The sequence below is a fragment of the Oncorhynchus keta genome, chromosome 34 (assembly GCF_023373465.1).
Source record: "Oncorhynchus keta strain PuntledgeMale-10-30-2019 chromosome 34, Oket_V2, whole genome shotgun sequence".
Lineage (NCBI taxonomy): Eukaryota > Metazoa > Chordata > Actinopteri > Salmoniformes > Salmonidae > Oncorhynchus > Oncorhynchus keta.
The window spans coordinates 19,906,121-19,932,053 of NC_068454.1; the positions used below are offsets into that span (position 1 = coordinate 19,906,121).

At 44.0% G+C, this 25,933-nt stretch overlaps 1 protein-coding gene and 1 long non-coding RNA gene across 16 annotated transcripts; one reads left to right on the forward strand and one right to left on the reverse strand.

Annotated features, from left to right (window-relative positions):
• Positions 1–290: 290 nt before the first annotated feature.
• Positions 291–8,953, reverse strand: LOC118366799 (immunoglobulin superfamily member 2-like). Of its 2 annotated transcripts, none has more exons than XM_035749483.2 (9): positions 8,738–8,953; positions 7,548–7,922; positions 6,942–7,358; positions 6,274–6,684; positions 5,108–5,497; positions 3,974–4,348; positions 3,482–3,874; positions 1,444–1,863; positions 291–1,333 (listed from the first exon to the last, which is right to left on the reverse strand). In XM_035749483.2, exons 1-9 carry the CDS (start codon positions 8,799–8,801, stop codon positions 1,134–1,136), a joined length of 3,045 nt encoding a protein of 1,014 aa, XP_035605376.1. In that variant the 5' UTR covers positions 8,802–8,953; the 3' UTR covers positions 291–1,133. The 2 variants fall into 2 exon arrangements, with proteins under 2 accessions (XP_035605376.1, XP_035605375.1); XM_035749482.2 differs by having other exon boundaries at positions 291–1,336.
• A 193-nt stretch (positions 8,954–9,146) lies between these two features.
• Positions 9,147–15,300, forward strand: LOC127915051 (uncharacterized). Of its 14 annotated transcripts, XR_008090041.1 has the most exons (7): positions 12,790–12,918; positions 12,973–13,084; positions 13,141–13,364; positions 13,517–13,572; positions 13,621–13,676; positions 13,733–13,956; positions 14,171–15,300. It is a non-coding gene; the product is annotated as an uncharacterized LOC127915051 (long non-coding RNA). The 14 variants fall into 14 exon arrangements; XR_008090034.1 differs by lacking the exon at positions 13,621–13,676 and having other exon boundaries at positions 9,147–12,918; positions 13,677–13,956; XR_008090038.1 differs by lacking the exon at positions 13,621–13,676 and having other exon boundaries at positions 9,147–12,918; positions 13,677–13,956; positions 14,227–15,300.
• Positions 15,301–25,933: the final 10,633 nt, after the last annotated feature.

The following is a 25,933-nucleotide window of genomic DNA, read 5'->3' on the forward strand; positions in this document are numbered from 1 at the left end:
GGTTTCCGTTCTCTTCGCAGTGCGACTGCTCTGACCTACATAGATGACATTCAGACCGCAGGACCAGAGATGACTGGGCCTTTCAGAGCTCAGCAGAACTCAGCAGGACCACAGATGCTTCCTCTTTACAGGGTAGAGACGCAATTACTTCCTGTTTAACGGGCAGTCAATATGTTTCACATATGACAAGGAGAGAGTTGACATAAACCACCACATTCACATCCACAAGAGACAAAGAGGTAGTTTTCAACACAGTCCCATGCTGACAGAGTTAGAAAGCCAAGAAGATCAATCATGTCATAATACTCTATTTATTACAAACCAGATAATACACCAGCAACTTTACAAATGATACATGTCTGAGAGCAGCGCTTTATTCATCTCTTTATATAGAATGTTTGTGATACCATAAAGTCTTTCTCAGAGTTCTTTCAGAAGTGTTTCAAAAGTCTCGTAAGCAGTCCCAACTCAAACAAGTTAAGAAATAAAACTAATTCATTCTTGAGGCAAAATGTTACAAATGAGTACAGAACATGGCAGAATGTCTTTCAACAATTCACAAATATAATATTTGTGAAAAACTCATTCATACAAACAATGATCAGACATGATCCTTTGAGTTTTGAGTGATCAGAGAATACTGATGTAAAACTACATTTGAAAAAAGTTGTCTCAAAGTTAAAGCAGTGCCAATGTACATTTCAAGTTCTAGAAAATGTGTGCAACTGTAAATCCTATTTGTAAACAAGTAAAAAGCATGCTTGGATCCAAAAATCAACCACATTAACATAAAAAAGCTCATTCTGCCCTATAATAATAATATAATAATATATGCCATTTAGCAGACGCTTTTATCCAAAGCGACTTACAGTCATGTGTGCATACATTCTACGTATGGGTGGTCCCGGGAATCGAACCCACTACCCTGGCGTTACAAGCGCCATGCTCTACCAACTGAGCTACAGAAGGACCACGCTCTCCCATCTCCTTTCCTGTTCTCTCACGTATCCCCCTTTTCCCACTCTTATAATCCCTCCCCATCCCACATCCTCTCCTTTTCTCTCCTCACTGATGTACTCTTCCTCTCATCTACGCATCCTCTCTCTGTTTCACTTCTCTCCTCTCCCCTGTGCTCAGTCTTCTGGGCGTGGATTCAGTGGGTTAAACTCCAGCCACAGAGATTTGGCCTGTTTCTTGTTTCCAGCTGAGCCCTGCCGCTTCAGCTTGATTGACAGCACCACGACAAGAATCGCCAGGATACAGACAAGAGGGATGAAGATGCATAGAATTGATTCAGTAACGAATCCTCGTTCAGACAGCAACTCAGACACATCTTCTGGGGAAGGAGAGAACAGAAGAAGGTGAGAAATAAAGACAACACATTCGGATTCAGTTGTATTTGTACAGTCTGATGTCATGGACTCATAAGTGATGCCATCATACCTATTGGTCGTCGTACAGTGAGGTTGGTTGTTCCTGATTGGTTGGTGGCGCTTAATTCCCAGTTGCTATGAATGAGCTTGTACTGGTCCACTTGACACTGGTAGACTCCACTGTCACCCTGAAGAGCTCTCTGCAGACCCAGCAGAAAGGTACCATGGGTGGGCCTGGAGAAGATCAGCCTCCCCTTCTGGTCCTGGAGCCCTTGGTTGTCCTGGTCCTCAGGGTACTTCAGGACACCATCATGGCCAAGAATCACTAGAGGAACCCTGAGAGAGGAGGAGGAGCCACGCCTCATGTAGAACCAGGTGAGAGAGTAGAGAGAGGCGGGGTCACCTGAGGTCAAGGCACAGGTCAACTCTGCCCCCTCCCCCTCTTTGACCTCCATCTCCAGATCTGTCTGGTTAACACTGAGGTCAGTCACTGGGACAGAGAGAGAGACAGAAAGAGAGAGAGGCGGGGTCAGATAATTGTACATTGTTACAACACTGTATATGTGCATAATATGACATTTGTAATGTCTTTATTATTTTGGAACTTCTGTGAGTGTAATGTTTACTGTTCATTTGCATTGTTTATTTCACTTTTGTATATTATCTACTTCACTTGCTTTGGCAATGTTAACATATGTTTCCCATGCCAATAAAGCCCCTTGAATTGAATTGAAGAGAAAGTCAGAGAAACTGCAAATCAGCACAACAAGATACTCTATAGATGTGATATACATTGCAGATCCATGTCCTTCTACCAATGCAGCATTGCCTTGCTTTGTTATCAGGGTAACTCGATTTTGACTTAGATGAAATTCAGCTTTTGTCCGATTTGACTTTTTGTAGCAGGTTAGGAGAACTTACGCTGCAGGTTAGGAAAACAGGCCAATTCAGCAAATCAGTACCGTACAAATCAGTACAAATCAGTACAGTACAAATCAGTACAAATCAGTACAGTACAAATCAGTACAAATCAGTACCGTACAAATCAGTACAGTACAAATCAGTACCGTACAAATCCGTACAAATCAGTACAGTACAAATCAGTACAAATCAGTACAAATCAGTACCGTACAAATCAGTACAGTACAAATCAGTACAGTACAAATCAGTACAAATCAGTACAGTACAAATCAGTACAAATCAGTACAAATCAGTACAAATCAGTACAAATCAGTACTGTACAAATCAGTACAAACAGTACAAATCAGTACAACAAATCAGTACAAATCAGTACAGTACAAATCAGTACAGTACAAATCAGTACCGTACAAATCAGTACAGTACAAATCAGTACAAATCAGTACAAATCAGTACCGTACAAATCAGTACAGTACAAATCAGTACCGTACAAATCAGTACAGTACAAATCAGTACAGTACAAATCAGTACAGTACAAATCAGTACAAATCAGTACAGTACAAATCAGTACAAATCAGTACCGTACAAATCAGTACCATACAAATCAGTACAGTACAAATCAGTACAAATCAGTACAGTACAAATCAGTACAAATCAGTACCGTACAAATCAGTACCATACAAATCAGTACAAATCAGTACAGTACAAATCAGTACAAATCAGTACCGTACAAATCAGTAGCGTACAAATCAGTACAAATCAGTACTGTACAAATCAGTACCGTACAAATCAGTACAAATCAGTACAGTACAAATCAGTACCGTACAAATTAGTACCATACAAATCAGTACAAATCAGTACAGTACAAATCAGTACAAATCAGTACCGTACAAATCAGTACCGTACAAATCAGTACCGTACAAATCAGTACAAATCAGTACCGTACAAATCAGTACCGTACAAATCAGTACCGTACAAATCAGTACAAATCAGTACAGTACAAATCAGTACAAATCAGTACAGTACAAATCAGTACAAATCAGTACCGTACAAATCAGTACCGTACAAATCAGTACAAATCAGTACAGTACAAATCAGTACAGTACAAATCAGTACCGTACAAATCAGTACAGTACAAATCAGTACAGTTCAGGTCCATATCCTAACCTGCAGTAATCGGAGTAACTCACCTGTCTCTTTTAGGCGGAGTTCCATGGCTGCAGAAGAGGGCGGGAGCTTGTACCATTGGCCGTGAGGATCCTGTAGCCACTCCTCCACCACGCAGTAGTACATCCCATTGTCCCAGCTACGGGCCTGTCGAATGGTCAGCTCAAAGCTCCGCCCCTCACGTCTTCTCATGCTGATTCGCTGTTCTGTGCCTAATCCCAGCCCTAGCGTTATCACAGCATCACGGTCTGAGCTGAGGACCGTCTTGTTCCCCTCCCCGTTCTTCTGGGCCAACCAGCTGACAGCGAAGCGGGATGAGTTAGAGGTTGCTTTGGCTACGGAGCATTCCATCTGTATGTCTGTATTGACACTCTTATCCAGAGGGGAGGAGCTAGAGGACAAGGTGAGTACACCCTCTGGAAGAGGGAGAGAGAGAAAGACAGGTAAATAAAGAAAGCGTGATGGAGGCTGAGACCCTAACTCTAACCCCAGGTTGACCTGTTGACCTGACCTACTTGGAGTCTGGACCAGCACACCCAGAGCGTTGGAGTTCTGTGGCTTCCTGTGTCTCCCTTGCAGGAACACTGAGATCACACACTGGTAGCGCCCAGCCTCCTTGTGGCTCGCTTTGATGATGCGGAGGTAGTAACGCACTTCCTTCTTCCCGGTGGTCGCCCTCAACTGGTAATTGCTCTGGTCGCCACTCCACGTGATGTCACCAGTGTACGACAGGGTCAGGATGTTGTCTGGGGCAGACTGCCCCTCACGCTGCAGGCTCCACGTTACAGTAACGGGGAGGGAGGGCCCTTGAACCCGACACACCAGCTCCACCTCTCCCCCCACTGTCACCTGGACACCACGACTACTCAGGTACACACTCAGCAGAGACTCTGCAAGGACAATGATGAGATATCACTGATGACAATGATGACATACCACTGAGATGACAATGATGAGATATCACTGATGACAACTATCAGGCCTCTTAGGGCCAAACTCTAACAGTGGCTGTGAGGATAAGGAGAACATCTGCAAAAATATTGAATCAATCTATCTGATGTGAGAGATCAGTCATCAAGTATAAAGTTATTGATCTCTACATAGATCATGTGGGAGCTGAAAGCCTACCTCATGCTTCTTGCTCAGTTGATCTTTACCAACACTGTCTCCAGTAACTTTGAAGAATAAATATTTGTGCTGGGTTAAATTAAATATTCATGGACATCAACGAGGCAAGCAAATATCTTTTTGAATTTTTATGTTATGTTTGTCAACTTTGAAACTCTCCCTCTCCCTTTCCCATATAGCCGCAGGAAGTAGTTTGGGGGTGAGGGTGGAGGTTTTCTGTTTTGCCCTCATTACAGACTGTTATATAGGTCTGTTAATACAGGACTAGTAGGCCCAGCGCACATTTGTTTTTTATTCTGGTTTTTTTAGGTGGTGCTGTAGCACCCTCAACAACCCTACTTCCCATGGTCTATGACCTCTCTTTGTCATCCCGGCCGGCCAAACCACTAACCCGGACAACGCTGGGCCAATTGTGAGCCGCTTCATGGGTCTTCCGGTCGTGGCCGGCTGCGACATAGCCTTGGATTGAACCCGGGCCTATAGTGACGCCTCTAGCACCACGATGCAGAAAGTGCTCTTACCCACATGATGAACCTCTACGCTGCAGTCCTGTGATTGGCTGTGAGTTTTCTTGCCGTTGCCGTTGGCTTCCGTGGTCCACTCAGAGACGGTGCACTGATAGGCTCCTGCGTCAGAGGGCGTGACCTCACCCAGCTCCAGGGTGAATATGTCTGCCATGGGACGCATTGTACGAACATTACGCTTCCTAAACTCTGCCCCCAGTTCCATCACACCCACACGGCTCAGGCTGATGACATCACTGAAGGGGCCTGTTGCCATTGAGGCTGATCTGTGTTGCCAGGTGACAGAGAGCTGACCCTTGACCCCGCTCACTCTACAGGTGAGTTGCAGCGCATCCCCTTCGTCAACACTCACCTGTTGGGTATCCACGGCAACAGCCAAACCACTTTCTGAGAACAGACAAAAAGAAGGTGCTGAGTGTGTTATCAGTGTGTGATAAGTGTGTGTGTGTGATGAGTGTGTGAGTGATGAGTGTGTGTGTGTGTTGTACATATGTAATAACTGTTTTCAGAGCCAGGTCAATGCACAAACTGAACTTATTGAGGATCTCACCCCATGTTGTTGATTGGTGTAGCAACCACATGGAAAGCTGATGAAACACCTACAATTTTGCTCTGGCTCTGACTCAGTGCTTGATGACTCATCTTAATGACCCAGCTGCTCTTTCTTCATCTGACAATGTTTTCTCTCATAGTCTCTCACCTGTCCATCTCCTCATTTGAATTCCATGCTGTCACTGTCACATGTCCACTCAAGCTTAACATTATTGTCATCTATCGCCCACCAAGTGCCATTGGAGAGCTCCTCAATGAGCTTGACACCTTGATAAGCTAATGTCCTGACGATGGCTCACTGATCTTTGTACTTGGAGACTTCAACCTCCCGACATCTGCCTTCGATTAATTTATTTCCAACTCTCTCTTTCCCCTCCTTGACACTTTTGACCTCACCCTTTCCCAGTCCCCTCCAACTCACAGGGCAGGCAATACTAGAGGCTGCTCGCCTACTAATCTCACTGCAACTCCCCTCCAGGTCTCTGATCACAGAGCGTCGGCTAAATGACTAAAATGTAAGCGTAAAAATGTAGCTCTGACTTGGATTGGCTTCTTACTTGCTTACACACCTGTAGCCTTGCTTCTGATTGGCTTGGTATCAGATCACTCACCTGTAGCTGTGATGGTGATAGTCTCTGTGGTGGAGTCCTGGGTGGATCCCTGTGTGAAGATCCCGTTCCCATCCCTCTCCTCTGGCCAGGCCCTGCAGTGGTACACTCCCTGGTCCTGGGTTCTGACAGGTCGCAGGTTGAGCAGGTGTGTCTTCTCCCTCGTTCGCACAGCTCTGAGCTCACCCCCTCTCTCTCGCCCCCCATACTCCGGCCCCACAGACAGGACCCCCGTGGGCCCAATATTGGCCAGCTCCTGGTTGTCCTTGACCCAGGCCACTGAGAAGAACTGACCCACCGGGCCCTGTGTGTTCACAATGCACTGCAAAGATAGCTCCTCCCCCTCTTGAAGGTGTGTTTTGTGCACGGTCATACTCACCACCATAGAACTAGAGCCCTGGTCTGGAGCCACCACTGAGAGAAAGACAGGAAATAACTCACAATAATCTCTTAGACATACAGTAAACTCAGCCCTCATAATCACCTCTGAGACACAGGAAACCCCATCTCAGCATTTACTTACAGGAAATAAGACAAAAGAGTGAATGGGCATAAGTCCTCTTAAGCCATAAGTCCTCATAACCCAGAACAATCACCCACATATTTGATGGCTGTGTAAACACAATTTGGGCTAAGGATTGGAAGTAAAAAAACACTAAGGTGTTTCTCACCTATGGCTTTGACCTCCAAAGTGGTTGGCTGTGTGTCTTTTTGGGCGATTCGGTACCAGCTCCGGTCTGGGTCTTGGATCCACTCCTGGGCCTGGCAGGAGATCCTCCCTGCATCGGACAGCTCAATCCTTGCCATCTTCAGCCTGTAGGTGGCCTCCTCCAGCTTGTCCAAAACAATGAACCCTGCCTGGTATCGACCCTCAAACCGCTGACCCGGACTCACCTTCAAATCACGGTCCAGGGAGATGATGGGGTGGGGTGAGGCTTCCCTGTCTCCATGGTGATACCAGGTGATGGACAGGTGGGTGTGCTGGAAGGTGTTGCTGGAGGCGAGACATTGCAGGGTTAGGTCGTCACCCTCTGATAGGCTAAAGGAGGCGGGGCCAGTGGAGGAGGCGGTCAGGGTGTCCCCAATCACTATGGAAACAGGATTTGAGGGATGGACATCAACACTACAGTATGGTTCTGATTGACTGATACAGTATATCTGGTAGACAAGTCCAGAGTTATTTCAAATAATGGCTTGTTAATGATACACATACAGCAACCACAGAAGGCATTGTCATTTAGGCAAAATTAGATGAATAAGTAAGAAAAAAACATTACCCTTCAATGTGGTCTTTGCGTTGTATGTCCCGTCATATACAGCTTCTGAGTTTGGGGTGTGGCACTCATACTCTCCCTCGTCCCCATCCTCCAGACTCTTCACATGGAAAAGGACCGAGGTCACTGACAGGCGCTCCAGAGTGATGACACCTCCCCTGACGCGGACGCCGTACACCGCCATGGCATAGTTTTGGTCATCTGTGCTGATGATCTGGATCTCCTGGGTGGGGTTTTTTGGCTTGTAGACTGAGAATCTGAAGTCCTGCTGGGCCGACGGGTTAGAGAAGCCACTCACGTTGCAGGAGATGGAGATAGGGTAGCCAATCACACGATGCAGAGGGCCAGACTGCACCTCCACAAGCACCCTGGCCCCGCCTAGATGGAGAACATAAGTCAATACAGGAAGATGATATTCTCAGACTAACTTAAAGAGAATTATATCTAGCTTCAAATATGACCTCTCTTTTTTAGAATGATTGCAGTCTGCACTGTCTGCCTCTCATCAACAAACTATAAATAATGCATTCATATCGCAACTGTCATGTGACAATTGTAATGGCTTGAAAACAGCCACAGCTCCATCTCTTAGACCAGCTCCATCTCTTAGACCAGCTCCATCTCTTAGACTAACACCTGCTGTGGGGAGGTTTGATTGTGCTGCTAATCAAAAGTTGTAATTACTGCTGATAAATTGCAATTTTGAATATATAATTTTCAATCGTCAGGGTTTGTGTTAGTTAAATTGTTTTCATAGCGCTTGTTTGATCAAATCAAAAACACTGTGACTCATTCCAAGTAGACATTTTCTGTCACACGAACAGTATTTCATAACATTTCATCAGTAGACCAACTATGAAGAGAGGAGATTTTAGAAACACTGATATAGAACTGTGGCCATTTCAACAGTCCACCCCCATCATCTGACCCAAAGACTCTAAAATGCAACTCAATACTTTGAACTTTGCTGATAATTAACAGGTCAAAGAGAACCGAGAATTTGCACAACCTTTTGTGCCTTTATGCAGATAATTTTTTCACCCAGCAAATGAATAGAGGAAACTGTATAACATTTTATATATAACATTAGAATGTTCTTAAATGTGTGTAGTGTTCTTCCTCATTTTGCTAACCAACAGGCACCCCCATGGGTAGGACTGGAGGTGTGTGTGGTGACCTGAAGATCCTCTTACCCCATTGGATGAGTCCACTCAGGAAGAACAGGATACTGGTAACGTACGGCTGGAGACACCCCATCCTGCCCCTAACTGACCGACACGCTAGGCAAAACTGCACACCAAACACAAGGCTGTATCAACTACACACCAGTTTCAGTTATCTGCTCTCAGACACCTCCGGTCTGTCTGTCTGTGTATCTGTCTGTGGTAATATGTGTGGTGTTATGATCTTTTCTTGAATACTTTCTGCAGACAGACTAGGAGGAAGTATGAGCTGTGGTTTCTTGGCAACTGAAAAAAAAACACATAGTGTCTGTGTGTGTGATTGCATATGTGTGTGCATGTGTGTGCGTGTGTGTGCGTCAGTGTGCGTGCGTGCGTGTGTGTACATGATGTGCATGTAGAGTACCAGTCAAAGGTTTGGACACACCTACTCATTCCAGGGTTTTTCTTTATTTTCACTATTTTCTACATTGTAAAATAATAGTGAAGACATCAAAACATTATATTTAAGATTCTTTAAAGTAACCACCCTTTTCCATGATGACACTCTAGGCATTCTCTCAACCAGCTTCATGAGGTGGTCACCTGGAATACATTTCAATTCATTTTCACCCAGCAAATTAATACATGAAACTGTATTGGGGCGGCAGGTAGCATAGTGGTTAGAGTGTTAGGCCAGTAACCGAAAGGTTGCTAGATCGAATCCCTGAGCAGACAAGGTAAAAATCTGTTGTTCTGCAGTTAACACACTGTTCCTAGGCTGTCATTGTAAATATGAATTTGTTGATAAATTACTTACCTAGTTAAATAAAAGTATTTTACATACAACATTAGAATGTTCTTAAACGTGTGAAGTATTCTTCTTCATTTTGCCAACTAACAGTCACCCCCAGTGAAGAGATCAAAACTTTATGTTAAAGATTCTTCAAAGTAGCCATCCTTTAGCTTGATGACATCTTTGCACACTCTTGCACTCTCTTGGCATTTAAAAATGTTAAAAGTGAATTTCCTTCTTAATGCATTTGAGCCAGTCAGTTGTGTTTTGGCAAGGTCGGGGTGGTATACAGAAGATAGCCCTATTTGGTAAAGTCCATATGGCAAGAACAGCTCCAATAAGCAAAGAGAAACAACAGTCCATGATTACTTTAAGACATGAAGGTCAATCCATCCGGATAATTTCAAGAACTTTGAAAGTTTCTTCAAGTGCAGTCGCAAAAACCATCAAGCGCTCTGATGAAACTGTCTCTCATGAGGACCGCCACAGGACAGGAAGACCCAGAGTTACCTCTGCTGCAGAGGATAAGTTCATTAGAGTTAAATGCACCTCAGATTGCAGCCCAAATAAATGCTTCAAAGAGCTCAAGTAACAGACACATCTCAACATAAACTGTTAAGAATTGCAGAAAAAAACACTACTAAAGGACACCAATAATAAGAAGAGACTTGATTGGGCCAAGAAACACGAGCAATGGACATTAGACCTGTCACGTTCTGACCTTAGTTCCTTTGTTTTGTTTTAGTTTTAGTATGGTCACGGCGTAAGTTGGGTGGGTTGTCTATGTTCCCTTTTCTATGATTTGGGATTTCTGTGTTTGGCCTGGTATGGTTCTCAATCAGAGGCAGCTGTCATTCGTTGTCCCTGATTGAGAACCATACTTAGGTAGCCTGGTTCACTTTGAGTTGTGGGTGATTATTTTCCGTGTCAGTGTTTGTTCCCACACGGGACTGTTTCGTTTTTGTTATTTCACATTGTTGTTTATTGTTTTGTTCAGTGTTCATTATTCTTATTAAACTATATGGACACTTTCCACGCTGCGCATTGGTCCTCCGATCCTTCCTACTACTCCTCCTCGTCAGAGGACCACCGTTACAAGACTGTTGAAAATCTGCATGGAGGAGGAGGTGTGATGGTGTGTGGGTACTTTGCTGGTGACACTGACAGTGATTTATTTAGAATTCAAGGAACACTTAACCAACATGGCTACCACAGCATTCTGCAGCGATACACCATCCCATCTGGTTTGCGCTTAGTGGGACTATCATTTGTTTTTCAACAGAACAATGACCTAAAACAAACCTCCAGGTTGTGTAAAGGCTATTTGACCAAGGAGAGTGATGGAGTGCTGCATCAGATGACCTGGCCTCCACAATCCCCCGACCTCAACCCAATTGAGATGGTTTGGGATGAGTTGGATCACAGAGTGAAGGAAAAGCAGCCAACAAGTGCTCAGCATTCCTCATGAAGCTGTTTGAGAGAATGCCAAGAGTGTGTAAAGCTGTCATCAAGCAAAAGGTGGCTACTTTTAAGAATCTAAAATCTAAAATATATTTTGTTTTGTTTAACACTTTTTTGGTTACTACATGATTCCATATGTGTTGTTTCATAGTTTTGATGTATTCCCTATTATTCTGCAATGTAGAAAATAGTACAAATAAAGAGACTCTTGAACGAGTTGGTTGCATCCAAACTTTTGGCTGGTGGTGTATGTGTGCATGTGCATGTGCTCTCTATGCCTTCTGATTCTTGTCTCAGCATAATTTAATATTACAGAGAAACGATGCCTGTCAGTATTATGATTGCAAATGTGTCTCAGCATGAAACAAGCCAATTCTCCCCAAGAGATTTTTTTAAATCACATGTACATTGATATGCCATTGCGACCTTGTGGACAAAGAGAAAATGCATGGTGAGAAGAGGGTGTGATGATACGGTGTACGTATAAATCTACTATAGTTTATTTAGTGAGCTTGGACTGCGTGGCTCGATAGTGCCACTGTGTGGACTTCAACTATTTCTGCAGCTACAACTATTCAGGCTGCTTTAACGCTGAGTAAGACAATAACTTGTTACTTGTTCACAACGGTCATGAAAGCACAAAATAGGCCCTGCACAGATGATTAGATCTATCATTAAACAATGAGACCAGACGGGGTGGGGTGTGTGTCCAATTAGCCTCGTCGAGAAACAGTCTTCCCGTGACAATGACGCGATTTTGGAGGTACGGCAACGGAAGTCTAATGGCCAATATAAACTAGGTGGCTTGAGCCCTGAATGCTTATTGGCTGACAGCTGTGCTATACCACGTGTATGACGAAACATTTATTTTTACTGCTCTAATTACACTGGTAACCAGTTTCTTATAGCAACAAGGCACCTCTAGGGGTTGTGTTATATGGCCAATATACCACGGCTAAGGGTGTGTCCAGGCACTCCACATTGCGTTGTGCATAAGAACAACCTTTAGCCATGGTATATTGGCCATATACCACATCCCCTCGTGCCTTATTTCTTAAATATACCACGGCTCTGGGCTGTTAGTAGGCACAATGTGAAGCAGAGTGAGAGAGAGTGGAATTTTCTCAGTCTGGTCCTTAATAAATGAGTGCTACAAATCATCAAACACATGTACCTGTGCTAGGTAGAGCAGGAGAGGTGTCAAACGGCCAGTTCCAGGGATTGACAGCTGAGGGAGGGATCTAGAACAGGAATGTTGCTTCATCATGTATCACATGACATCATCCAATCACAAAGCATCAGCAACAGGGCCTGACAGGAAGAGCTAATAAACACACTTACACATGCTATGAAGTTCTGTGTCGTGGTGAATGTGTATTCAAGGGCTGTTGAGAATATTGTCTCTAAATTCTGGGATAGGTGTGCACCAGTGGAGGCTGCTAAGGGGAGAACGGCTCATAATAATGGCTGGAACGAACCAAATGTAATGGCATCAAACAAATGGAAACCATATATTTGATACCATTACACCTATTCCACTCCTGACATTACCAAGAGCCTGTTCTCCTCAATTAAGGTGCCACCAACCTCCTGTGGTGTGCACAGCTAACATATTACCGTATTCTAGTCTGCATCTGGTGACCACTAAGATATTACTGTATTCTAGGCAATCAGATGACAGCTAACATATTACTGTATTTTAGTCTGAATCAGGTGTGTGGAGGAAGAGACAGGTCGGTGGGGAGCTGGGACCGTGTGTTTGAGAATGAATGTGTGGAGGAAGAGACAGGTCGGTGGGGAGCTGGGACCGTGTGTTTGAGAATGAATGTGTGGAGGAAGAGACAGGTCGGTGGGGAGCTGGGACCGTGTGTTTGAGAATGAATGTGTGGAGGAAGAGACAGGTCGGTGGGGAGCTGGGACCGTGTGTTTGAGAATGAATGTGTGGAGGAAGAGACAGGTGTGGGGAGCTGGGACCTTGTGTTTGTGAATGAATGTGTGGAGGAAGAGGCAGGTCGGTGGGGAGCTGGGACCGTGTGTTTGAGAATGAATGTGTGGAGGAAGAGACAGGTCGGTGGGGAGCTGGGACCGTGTGTTTGTGAATGAATGTGTGGAGGAAGAGACAGGTTGGTGGGGAGCTGGGACCGTGTGTTTGAGAATGAATGTGTGGAGGAAGAGACAGGTCGGTGGGGAGCTGGGACCGTGTGTTTGAGAATGAATGTGTGGAGGAAGAGACAGGTCGGTGGGGAGCTGGGACCGTGTGTTTGAGAATGAATGTGTGGAGGAAGAGACAGGTCGGTGGGGAGCTGGGACCGTGTGTTTGAGAATGAATGTGTGGAGGAAGAGACAGGTCGGTGGGGAGCTGGGACCGTGTGTTTGAGAATGAATGTGTGGAGGAAGAGACAGGTCGGTGGGGAGCTGGGACCGTGTGATGTGTTTGAGAATGAATGTGTGGAGGAAGAGGCAGGTCGGTGGGGAGCTGGGACCTGGAGGAAGAGACAGGTCGGTGGGGAGCTGGGACCTTGTGTTTGAGAATGAATGTGTGGAGGAAGAGGCAGGTCGGTGGGGAGCTGGGACCGTGTGTTTGAGAATGAATGTGTGGAGGAAGAGACAGGTCGGTGGGGAGCTGGGACCTTGTGTTTGAGAATGAAGGAAGAGACAGGTCGGTGGGGAGCTGGGACCGTGTGTTTGAGAATGAATGTGTGGAGGAAGAGGCAGGTCGGTGGGGAGCTGGGACCGTGTGTTTGAGAATGAATGTGTGGAGGAAGAGACAGGTCGGTGGGGAGCTGGGACCGTGTGTTTGAGAATGAATGTGTGGAGGAAGAGGCAGGTCGGTGGGGAGCTGGGACCGTGTGTTTGAGAATGAATGTGTGGAGGAAGAGGCAGGTCGGTGGGGAGCTGGGACCGTGTGTTTGAGAATGAATGTGTGGAGGAAGAGGCAGGTCGGTGGGGAGCTGGGACCGTGTGTTTGAGAATGAATGTGTGGAGGAAGAGGCAGGTCGATGGGGAGACCGTGTGTTTGAGAATGAATGTGTGGAGGAAGAGGCAGGTCGGTGGGGAGCTGGGACCGTGTGTTTGAGAATGAATGTGGAGGAAGAGGCAGGCTGGGGAGCTGGTACCGTGTGTTTGAGAATGAATGTGTGGAGGAAGAGACAGGTCGGTGGGGAGCTGGGACTGTGTGTTTGTGAATGAATGTGTGGAGGAAGAGACAGGTCGGTGGGGAGCTGGGACCGTGTGTTTGTGAATGAATGTGTGGAGGAAGAGGCAGGTCGGTGGGGAGCTGGGACCGTGTGTTTGAGAATGAATGTGTGGAGGAAGAGGCAGGTCGGTGGGGAGCTGGGACCGTGTGTTTGAGAATGAATGTGTGGAGGAAGAGACAGGTCGGTGGGGAGCTGGGACCGTGTGTTTGAGAATGAATGTGTGGAGGAAGAGGCAGGTCGATGGGGAGCTGGGACCGTGTGTTTGAGAATGAATGTGTGGAGGAAGAGACAGGTCGGTGGGGAGCTTAGAACTGTGTGTGAGTGTCAGCTTTTTGAATTGAATTCACTTGTTGTCGCCCTGAATAAGAACATCTGCTAAATAATTAAATGTAATGCTGAGTTTTATCTCATACAAAGTCTGAAAGTGTAATATCACATGCAAACGGGTACTACTAAATAAATAGAAAACTACATTTGCATGAAATTCCTTTCTATCCATATTGAAGGAGTGTAGCAGTCAATCTACTGTCAGACCAGAGATCTAACCATGTATTAAATTAATAACCTACCCACAGGTCTCATCACCTACCGACAGGTCTCACCCCCTACCTACAGGTCTCACAACCTACCCACAGGTCTCACAACCTACCCACAGGTCTCACGATCTACCCACAGGTCTCACAACCTATCCACATGTCTCATAACCTACCCACGGGTCTCACCATCTATTGACAGATCTCACAACCTACCCACAGGTCTCACAACCTACCCACAGGTCTCACAACCTACCCACAGGTCTCACAACCTACCCACAGGTCTCACATCTACCCACAGGTCTCACAACCTACCAACAGGTCTCACATCTACCCACAGGTCTCACCCCTGCCAACAGGTCTCACAACCTACCAACAGGTCTCACAACCTACCATCAGGTCTCACATCTACCCATAGGTCTCAACACCTACCCACAGGTCTCACAACCTACCCACAGGTCTCACAACCTACCCACAGGTCTCACATCTACCCACAGGTCTCACAACCTACCCACAGGTCTCACATCTATCCACAGGACTCACCCACTACCCACAGGTCACATACCCTACCCACCAGTCTCACACCCTACCTACAGGTCTCACCCCCCTACCCACATCCAAGCCACAGGTGAAATTTTGTTTTTTCACAGGAGGCGGTTTACTACTCATCACGGCACTCTTTACCAAAAGTTTGGTTGAACCTCTTTAAAGTCATGTAGATCACATCATTACGCTCCTTTTGTTTACAAAGCCCTGCTCCAAAAGCTAAGCTAAGCTTGCCTAACATCACTGTTAAGATTTAAAATGACAAATGATCAAACTCGCTCACAGGGTTGGTTAACTTTGGAGATTCCTTCGGTGTCTACAGAGTTAGGTAAATCAGCCTTTAATTTCCTTGCACTCTATGTTTGGAATAATCTCCAAAATACATTTTGATTGGATGGTTTGAAGTCCGTACACTCTTAGAAAAAAAGGGTTCTTTGGCTGTCCCCATAGGAGAACCCTATATGGTTCCAGGTAGAACCCTTTTGGGTTCCATGTAGAACCCTTTCCACAAGGCTCTTCATGGAACTCAAAATAGTTCTACCTGGAACCAAAAGTGTTTTACCTGGAACTAAAAAGGGATCTTCAAAGGGTTCTCCTATGGGGACAGCTGAAGAACCCCTTTAGCTTCTAGATAGCACTTTTTTCCGAAGAGTGTTGGGCAAGTAAAACAGCTGACGTGATTTTTATAATACAGAATGTGTTTGTTTTGATTGAATGTGCTTTGCATCTTAATGTGTATTTAATGTGTATATTGTCTATATTTATGTTTATCTATTCTTGCCTAAAGGTAAACATTACACCCTACCCACAGGTCTCACACCCACATTCGCCCAATTATACCCTCTCTGTCATACACAGGGGATTATTTGGGATTCATAACCAACTTGAAACTATGCACTACTCTTTCTCCTCTGTCTGTCTGTCTGTCTGTGTCTGTCTGTCTGTCTGTCTGTCTGTCTGTCTGTCTGTCTGTCTGTCTCTCTCTCTCTCTCACACACACACACACACACACACACACACACACACACACACACACACACACACACACACACACACACACACACACACACACACACACACACACACACACACACACACACACACACACACACAGGATGTCCCCTTGCTCTGAACAATGATGAACAGAGTGCTAACACACACAGACCCAGTCTGTAACAGGTGTAATCACTCCTTCAGAATGTCTCTCTGCACTGCAGAGCATGCAGTTTCTTTGTCTTGCAGGTGTGGTATAGAGATCTATACACCCATGAGAACTCAGCCTGTTGAGTGCACTGGAGGGCCAGGATGTGGTGTGAGTCTGAGAGACAGGCTGAGCCACAGCGGCCAGTTTACTGAACATTCAGTTAGAACAGGAGGACACCAGGAACAATCATACAGTACAAACCACATAGCTACACAATACACAGACTATAACTCACAAGATATGTACTAATTACATTACCCATAGGAACACATCCGATGAACAAGCACTATATGTTTCAACATATCAAAGATATTTATTCTTCTTTATCTCATCAGAAAAATATCTGAAAATATAGCTCCCTGATTATGATGCTATAGATGTCAAATGTCATGATAGTGACTTCTGATGCAGTACTAATAAAGTCAGGTTTGTGTTACTTTGTTGAAAGAATATAGATCTGACAGATTCCACTTTCGTGACTACAGGGGTTGTTGTGGTTAAGAAGAATTTGCGAATGTTTGCACACAAACACACACACACACACACACACACACACACACACACACACACACACACACACACACACACACACACACACACACACACACACACACACACACACACACACACACACACACACACACACACACACACACACACAAATTGCTGTGGTTTCGTGGTCCTGTCCACCTGGGCATTGGTATGGGCTGAGTCTGAGCATCTGTGCTTGCTGTGGAGACCTGGGTCAAACCTGAGGTCCAGAGTTTGGTGTGGCCTGAGACGCTGCTCTGTTATGGGGCCGGGGTCAGCTTTGGGCCCTTTGTTGGTGGTGGACGTGTGGGATGGGTGAGGGGGGCCAGTCTCATCTCCTCCTCCTCTACAGGGAGACAGGAGAGAAGAGATTACATCTGGGTAAATCAGGGGCTGGGATTCATAGGTAATGGAGTTAATTGTTGGTACATTGTGAGTAGCTTGGGTTTTATCATAGTACTGTTTTATCATAATGTAGATAACGTGTGTTTTTGTGTTCAGTACCTTCTTGTGCTGCCTGCGGCTCCTGCAGACACACCCCAAGGTGATGAGGATGAGGAGCAGACCACCTACGCCAGCCAGAATCAACACCATCAGCCATAGCTCCATCCCAAACAAGAGCACTGGAGAGGAATCATCATCTGCAGAAGAATCATCATCCATCGTCATCATTATAATCATCCTCATCACCAGGTATGTTCATTAAACGTAGTATGTTCTACACACCTGTACATTCAGGGTGAACATCATCACTCTTCTCCTCGCTGTCTTTAATACTCGCTGTACACGCATAACTGTCTTCAGGTTTGAGCGTTGCCTTGGTTATGGTCAGAGCAGCGCCTGTCTGTCCTGGCAGTGTGTTTCTGTTACGGCTCCATGTCACGTGCACATTCACAGGGTTTCCCACATCACACCTCAGAGTGACAGATGAGTCAGTACAGGTGTGTGTCAGACGTGGTTTAGACACAGCCACTGGGAACACAATGCACACACACATTGTAAAGAGCACATACAGTATCTGCCCTAACACTGGCTGTGAGTGTGTGAGTGTGTGCGTGTGTAAACAGGTTACTTAAATGTAGTACAGTTGAAGTCGGAAGTTTACATACACTTAGGTTGGAGTCATTAAAACTCGATTTTCAACCACTCCACAAATTTCTTGTTAACAAACTGTAGTTTTGGCAAGTCGGTTAGGACATCTACTTTGTGCATGACACAAGTAATTTTTACAACAATTGTTTACAGACAGATTATTTAACTTATAATTGACTGTATCACAATTCCAGTGAGTCAGAAGTTTACATACACTAAGTTAACTGTGCCTTTAAAGAGCTTGGAAAATTCCAGAAAATGATGTCATGGCTTTAGAAGCTTCTGATAGGCTAATTGACATCATTTGAGTCAATCGTAGTTGTACCTGTGGATGTATTTCAAAGCCTACCTTCAAACTCAGTGACTCTTTCCTTGACATCATGGGGAAATCAAAAGAAATCAGCCAAGACCTCAGGAAAATAATTGTAGAACTCCACAAGTCTGGTTCATCCTTGGGAGAAATTTCCAAATGCCTGAATGTTCCACATTCATCTGTACAATATCCAATATCTATATCCACAGTAAACTAGTCCTATATTGACATTACCTGAAAGGCCGCTCAGTAAGGAAGAAGCCACTGCTCCAAAACCGCTATAAAAAAGCCAGACTACGGTTTGCAACTGCACATGGGGACAAAGATCGTACTTTTTGGAGAAATGCCCTCTGGTCTGATGAAACAAAAATGGAACTGTTTGGCCATAATGGCCATCGTTATGTTTGGAGGAAAAAGGGGGAGGCTTGCAAGCCGAAGAACACCATCCCAACCGTGAAGCACGGGGGTGGCAGCATCGTGTTGTTGGGGTGCTTTGCTGCAGGAGGGACTTGTGCACTTCACAAAATAGATGTCATCATGAGTCAGGAAAATTATATGGATATATTGAAGCAACATCTCAAGACATCAGTCAGGAAGTTATAGCTTGGTCGCAAATGGGTCTTCCAAAGGGACAATGACCCAAAGCATACTTCCAAAGTTGTAGCAAAATGGCTTAAGGACAACAAGGTCAAGGTATTGGAGTGGCCATCACAAAGCCCTGACCTCAATCCAACTTATTGTGGAAAGCTTGTGGAAGGCTACCAGAAACGTTTGACTAAGGTTAAACAATTTAAAGGCAATGCTACCAAATACTAATTGAGTTTATGTAAACTTCTGACCAACTGGGAATGTGATGAAAGAAATAAAAATCACCCTCACATCTCTTCTATCGAGGTCAGGCGTAGGACGAGAGATCAACAACAAAAACTGTACTTTCAATGGAAACAAGTCTATGACATCAAATCAGTGAAATGGTTATTGGATATATTTTGTTGACAATTTCTTAGGGATGCAGGCTAACTGAAAACGATTAAATAAACTCATACACACTTGGATTCTGGTTTGCTCTATAGTGTTTAATGGATCACTGTGAGTGAAAATAAGACCATTAGTGTGCTGTTTTGTCCTAAAGATTTAGAAGTCAAATGAATGATTTATTTGATTTTGATATGAATATTGTGCAGCAATATTAGTTTTACCCAACACATCACCCAGACTAACAGCTAAACCATAAAAACAGACAGAACTAGATAAACTTCATCTTTAACGTTAAGATTAAATTAAAAACAGGTTAAGTTCGAACTCACCTGCAAACCCCAGAGAGGGGAGGATAAGCGATATCAGCACCACCAAAGCCATTCTGAAGGAGTGATTACACCTGTTACAGACTGGGTCTGTGTGTGTTAGCACTCTGTTCATCATTGTTCAGAGCAAGGGGACATCCTGTGTGTGTGTGTGTGTGTGTGTGTGTGTGTGTGTGTGTGTGTGTGTGTGTGTGTGTGTGTGTGTGTGTGTGTGTGTGTGTGTGTGTGTGTGTGTGTGTGTGTGTGTGTGTGTGTGTGTGTGTGTGTGTGTGTGTGTGTGTGTGTGTGTGTGTGTGTGTGTGTGTGTAAGAACTCTTTTTCGTTCCAGGTAGAACCCATTTGAGTTCCATGAAGAGCCCTTTCACAGAGGGTATTGGAACCCAAAATAGTTCTACCTGGAACCAAAAAGGGTTCTCCTATGGGGACAGCCAAAGATCCCTTTTGGAACCCTTTTTTTCTAAGGGACATTTACATAATAGGTACCTGGAGGGAAATGGGGAGGGTCATGCTTTTTCAATTTTAGTCAAGGGAATAGTTTACTATTTTTTAAATCTAATTCAGGGGAGGGTCATGTAATTTGTTATTGATGAAATTTCTATATTTCTCAGTGTTTTAGAACTACACTGAACAAAAATATAAACGCAACATGCAACAATTTCAAACATTTTACTGAGTTTCATATGAGCCCTTACAACGAAAAAACGAATACGTGACATTTAAAAAAAAGAATGAAGTAACAATCAAACATAATTATTTGATATCCTCAATGTTAAATTAAGTGGTTTCGTGAGACTTTCGTAAAAAACGTAATGTAAGTTACACAACTAAGAATGGATGAACAAGCACTTTCGTTTTCTGCTGCCGATGAAAATGTCAGAGAGAAGACAAAAATCAAACTAAAGGACAGGCAACGAAAGACAGAGGGCTGTAGAGAAACCTCATATTAATCGCAAGGTACAAGAAAAAAACTGAGAATACATGTCCAAAAAAGGTATGTGGAAGAACAATCTATCAACCAAGCTAACGACGTTATGTTGTTCTGTGTTGGCTTGCTTGTGTAACTTGCCAGAGCGAAACATATCAGCTAATAGGCAATACATTAAGAAGGTGGTTGCTAGATTATTCAGGAGAAAAGTATAATTTACATCTATCCACCTGGCTATGAGTAACGTTGCACTGTTACCTGCATTAGGGAAAAGGGAAAAGTGTGTGCCTAAACTGTTACCTGCATTAGGGAAAAGGGAAAAGTGTGTGCCTAAACTGTTACCTGCATTAGGGAAAAGGGAAAAGTGTGTACCTAAACTGTTAACTGCATTAGGGAAAAGGGAAAAGTGTGTACCTAAACTGTTACCTGCATTAGGGAAAAGGGAAAAGGGTACCTAAACTGTTACCTGCATTGTGTGTACCTAAACTGTTACCTGCATTAGGGAAAAGGGAAAAGTGTGTACCTAAACTGTTACCTGCATTAGGGAAAAGGGAAAAGTGTGTACCTAAACTGTTACCTGCATTAGGGAAAAGGGAAAAGTGTGTACCTAAACTGTTACCTGCATTAGGGAAAAGGGAAAAGTGTGTACCTAAACTGTTACCTGCATTAGGGAAAAGGGAAAAGTGTGTACCTAAACTGTTACCTGCATTAGGGAAAAGGGAAAAGTGTGTACCTAAACTGTTACCTGCAGTAGGGAAAAGGGAAAAGTGTGTACCTAAACTGTTACCTGCATTAGGGAAAAGGGAAAAGTGTGTGCCTAAACTGTTACCTGCAGTAGGGAAAAGGGAAAAGTGTGTACCTAAACTGTTACCTGCATTAGGGAAAAGGGAAAAGTGTGTGCCTAAACTGTTACCTGAAAAGGGAAAAGTGTGTGCCTAAACTGTTACCTGCATTAGGGAAAAGGGAAAAGTGTGTGCCTAAACTGTTACCTGCATTAGGGAAAAGTGTGTACCTAAACTGTTACCTGCATTAGGGAAAAGGGAAAAGTGTGTACCTAAACTGTTACCTGCATTAGGGAAAAGGGAAAAGTGTGTGCCTAAACTGTTACCTGCATTAGGGAAAAGGGAAAAGTGTGTGCCTAAACTGTTACCTGCATTAGGGAAAAGGGAAAAGTGTGTACCTAAACTGTTACCTGCATTAGGGAAAAGGGAAAAGTGTGTACCTAAACTGTTACCTGCATTAGGGAAAAGGGAAAAGTGTGTGCCTAAACTGTTACCTGCATTAGGGAAAAGGGAAAAGTGTGTGCCTAAACTGTTACCTGCATTAGGGAAAAGTGTGTACCTAAACTGTTACCTGCATTAGGGAAAAGGGAAAAGTGTGTGCCTAAACTGTTACCTGCATTAGGGAAAAGTGTGTGCCTAAACTGTTACCTGCATTAGGGAAAAGGGAAAAGTGTATGCCTAAACTGTTACCTGCATTAGGGAAAAGGGAAAAGTGTGTGCCTAAACTGTTACCTGCATTAGGGAAAAGGGAAAAGTGTGTACCTAAACTGTTACCTGCATTAGGGAAAAGTGTGTACCTAAACTGTTACCTACATTAGGGAAAAGGGAAAAGTGTGTGCCTAAACTGTTACCTGCATTAGGGAAAAGTGTGTACCTAAACTGTTACCTGCAGTAGGGAAAAGTGTGTACCTAAACTGTTACCTGCATTAGGGAAAAGGGAAAAGTGTGTGCCTAAACTGTTACCTGCATTAGGGAAAAGGGAAAAGTGTGTACCTAAACTGTTACCTGCATTAGGGAAAAGGGAAAAGTGTGTACCTAAACTGTTACCTGCATTAGGGAAAAGGGAAAAGTGTGTACCTAAACTGTTACCTGCATTAGGGAAAAGGGAAAAGTGTGTACCTAAACTGTTACCTGCATTAGGGAAAAGGGAAAAGTGTGTACCTAAACTGTTACCTGCATTAGGGAAAAGGGAAAAGTGTGTACCTAAACTGTTACCTGCATTAGGGAAAAGGGAAAAGTGTGTACCTAAACTGTTACCTGCATTAGGGAAAAGGGAAAAGTGTGTACCTAAACTGTTACCTGCATTAGGGAAAAGGGAAAAGTGTGTGCCTAAACTGTTACCTGAAAAGGGAAAAGTGTGTGCCTAAACTGTTACCTGCATTAGGGAAAAGGGAAAAGTGTGTGCCTAAACTGTTACCTGCATTAGGGAAAAGTGTGTGCCTAAACTGTTACCTGCATTAGGGAAAAGGGAAAAGTGTGTACCTAAACTGTTACCTGCATTAGGGAAAAGGGAAAAGTGTGTACCTAAACTGTTACCTGCATTAGGGAAAGGGAAAAGTGTGTGCCTAAACTGTTACCTGCATTAGGGAAAAGGGAAAAGTGTGTACCTAAACTGTTACCTGCATTAGGGAAAAGGGAAAAGTGTGTACCTAAACTTTTACCTGCATTAGGGAAAAGGGAAAAGTGTGTGCCTAAACTGTTACCTGCATTAGGGAAAAGGGAAAAGTGTGTGCCTAAACTGTTACCTGCATTAGGGAAAAGGGAAAAGTGTGCCTAAACTGTTACCTGCATTAGGGAAAAGTGTTACCTAAACTGTTACCTGAATTAGGGAAAAGGGAAAAGTGTGTTCCTAAACTGTTACCTGCATTAGGGAAAAGTGTGTGCCTAAACTGTTACCTGCATTAGGGAAAAGGGAAAAGTGTATGCCTAAACTGTTACCTGCATTAGGGAAAAGGGAAAAGTGTGTGCCTAAACTGTTACCTGCATTAGGGAAAAGGGAAAAGTGTGTACCTAAACTGTTACCTGCATTAGGGAAAAGGGAAAAGTGTGTACCTAAACTGTTACCTGCATTAGGGAAAAGGGAAAAGTGTGGCCTAAAAAGTAGGGAAAAGTGTGCCTAAACTGTTACCTGCATTAGGGAAAAGTGTGTACCTAAACTGTTACCCTAGGGGAAAACTGTTACCTGCATTAGGGAAAAGGGAAAAGTGTGTGCCTAAACTGTTACCTGCATTAGGGAAAAGGGAAAAGTGTGTACCTAAACTGTTACCTGCATTAGGGAAAAGGGAAAAGTGTGTACCTAAACTGTTACCTGCATTAGGGAAAAGGGAAAAGTGTGTACCTAAACTGTTACCTGCATTAGGGAAAAGTGTGTGCCTAAACTGTTACCTGCATTAGGGAAAAGGGAAAAGTGTGTACCTAAACTGTTACCTGCATTAGGGAAAAGTGTGTGCCTAAACTGTTACCTGCATTAGGGAAAAGGGAAAAGTGTGTACCTAAACTGTTACCTGCATTAGGGAAAAGGGAAAAGTGTGTACCTAAACTGTTACCTGCATTAGGGAAAAGGGAAAAGTGTGTACCTAAACTGTTACCTGCATTAGGGAAAAGGGAAAAGTGTGTGCCTAAACTGTTACCTGCATTAGGGAAAAGGGAAAAGTGCCTAAACTGTTACCTGCATTAGGGAAAAGGGAAAAGTGTGTACCTAAACTGTTACCTGCATTAGGGGGAAAAGTGTGTACCTAAACTGTTACCTGCATTAGGGAAAAGGGAAAAGTGTGTGCCTAAACTGTTACCTGCATTAGGGAAAAGGGAAAAGTGTGTACCTAAACTGTTACCTGCATTAGGGAAAAGTGTGTACCTAAACTGTTACCTGCATTAGGGAAAAGGGAAAAGTGTGTGCCTAAACTGTTACCTGCATTACTGGGAAAAGTGTGTACCTAAACTGTTACCTGCATTAGGGAAAAGGGAAAAGTGTGTGCCTAAACTGTTACCTGCAGGGTAGGGAAAAGTGTGTACCTAAACTGTTACCTGCATTAGGGAAAAGGGAAAAGTGTGTACCTAAACTGTTACCTGCATTAGGGAAAAGGGAAAAGTGTGTACCTAAACTGTTACCTGCATTAGGGAAAAGGGAAAAGTGTGTACCTAAACTGTTACCTGCATTAGGGAAAAGGGAAAAGTGTATGCCTAAACTGTTACCTGCATTAGGGAAAAGGGAAAACTGTGTACCTAAACTGTTACCTGCATTAGGGAAAAGGGAAAAGTGTGTGCCTAAACTGTTACCTGCATTAGGGAAAAGGGAAAAGTGTGTACCTAAACTGTTACCTGCATTAGGGAAAAGGGAAAAGTGTGTGCCTAAACTGTTACCTGCATTAGGAAAAGGGAAAAGTGTGTACCTAAACTGTTACCTGCATTAGGGAAAAGGGAAAAGTGTGTGCCTAAACTGTTACCTGCATTAGGGAAAAGGGAAAAGTGTGTGCCTAAACTGTTACCTGCATTAGGGAAAAGGGAAAAGTGTGTACCTAAACTGTTACCTGCATTAGGGAAAAGGGAAAAGTGTGTACCTAAACTGTTACCTGCATTAGGGAAAAGGGAAAAGTGTGTGCCTAAACTGTTACCTGCATTAGGGAAAAGGGAAAAGTGTGTGCCTAAACTGTTACCTGCATTAGGGAAAAGGGAAAAGTGTGTACCTAAACTGTTACCTGCATTAGGGAAAAGGGAAAAGTGTGTACCTAAACTGTTACCTGCATTAGGGAAAAGTGTGTACCTAAACTGTTACCTGCATTAGGGAAAAGGGAAAAGTGTGTGCCTAAACTGTTACCTGCATTAGGGAAAAGGGAAAAGTGTGTACCTAAACTGTTACCTGCATTAGGGAAAAGGGAAAAGTGTGTGCCTAAACTGTTACCTGCAGGGTAGGGAAAAGTGTGTACCTAAACTGTTACCTGCATTAGGGGGAAAAGTGTGTACCTAAACTGTTACCTGCATTAGGGAAAAGGTGTACCTAAACTGTTACCTGCATTAGGGAAAAGGGAAAAGTGTGTACCTAAACTGTTACCTGCATTAGGGAAAAGTGTGTACCTAAACTGTTACCTGCATTAGGGAAAAGGGAAAAGTGTGTACCTAAACTGTTACCTGCATTAGGGAAAAGGGAAAAGTGTGTACCTAAACTGTTACCTGCATTAGGGAAAAGGGAAAAGTGTGTACCTAAACTGTTACCTGCATTAGGGAAAAGGGAAAAGTGTGTACCTAAACTGTTACCTGCATTAGGGAAAAGGGAAAAGTGTGTGCCTAAACTGTTACCTGCAGTAGGGAAAAGTGTGTGCCTAAACTGTTACCTGCATTAGGGAAAAGGGAAAAGTGTGTACCTAAACTGTTACCTGCATTAGGGAAAAGGGAAAAGTGTGTACCTAAACTGTTACCTGCATTAGGGAAAAGTGTGTGCCTAAACTGTTACCTGCATTAGGGAAAAGGGAAAAGTGTGTGCCTAAACTGTTACCTGCATTAGGGAAAAGTGTGTACCTAAACTGTTACCTGCATTAGGGAAAAGGGAAA

Excerpts from the sequence above, each read along its gene's own strand:
- LOC118366799 (XM_035749482.2), bottom strand. The coding sequence starts at position 8,801 with ATGGGGTGTCTCCAGCCGTACGTTACCAGTATCCTGTTCTTCCTGAGT. Across the intron at positions 6,685-6,941 it reads TTTGGAGGTCAAAGCCATAG|TGGTGGCTCCAGACCAGGGC; the intron begins GTGAGAAACACC and ends TCTTTCTCTCAG. Across the intron at positions 5,498-6,273 it reads TATCACCATCACAGCTACAG|AAAGTGGTTTGGCTGTTGCC; the intron begins GTGAGTGATCTG and ends GTCTGTTCTCAG.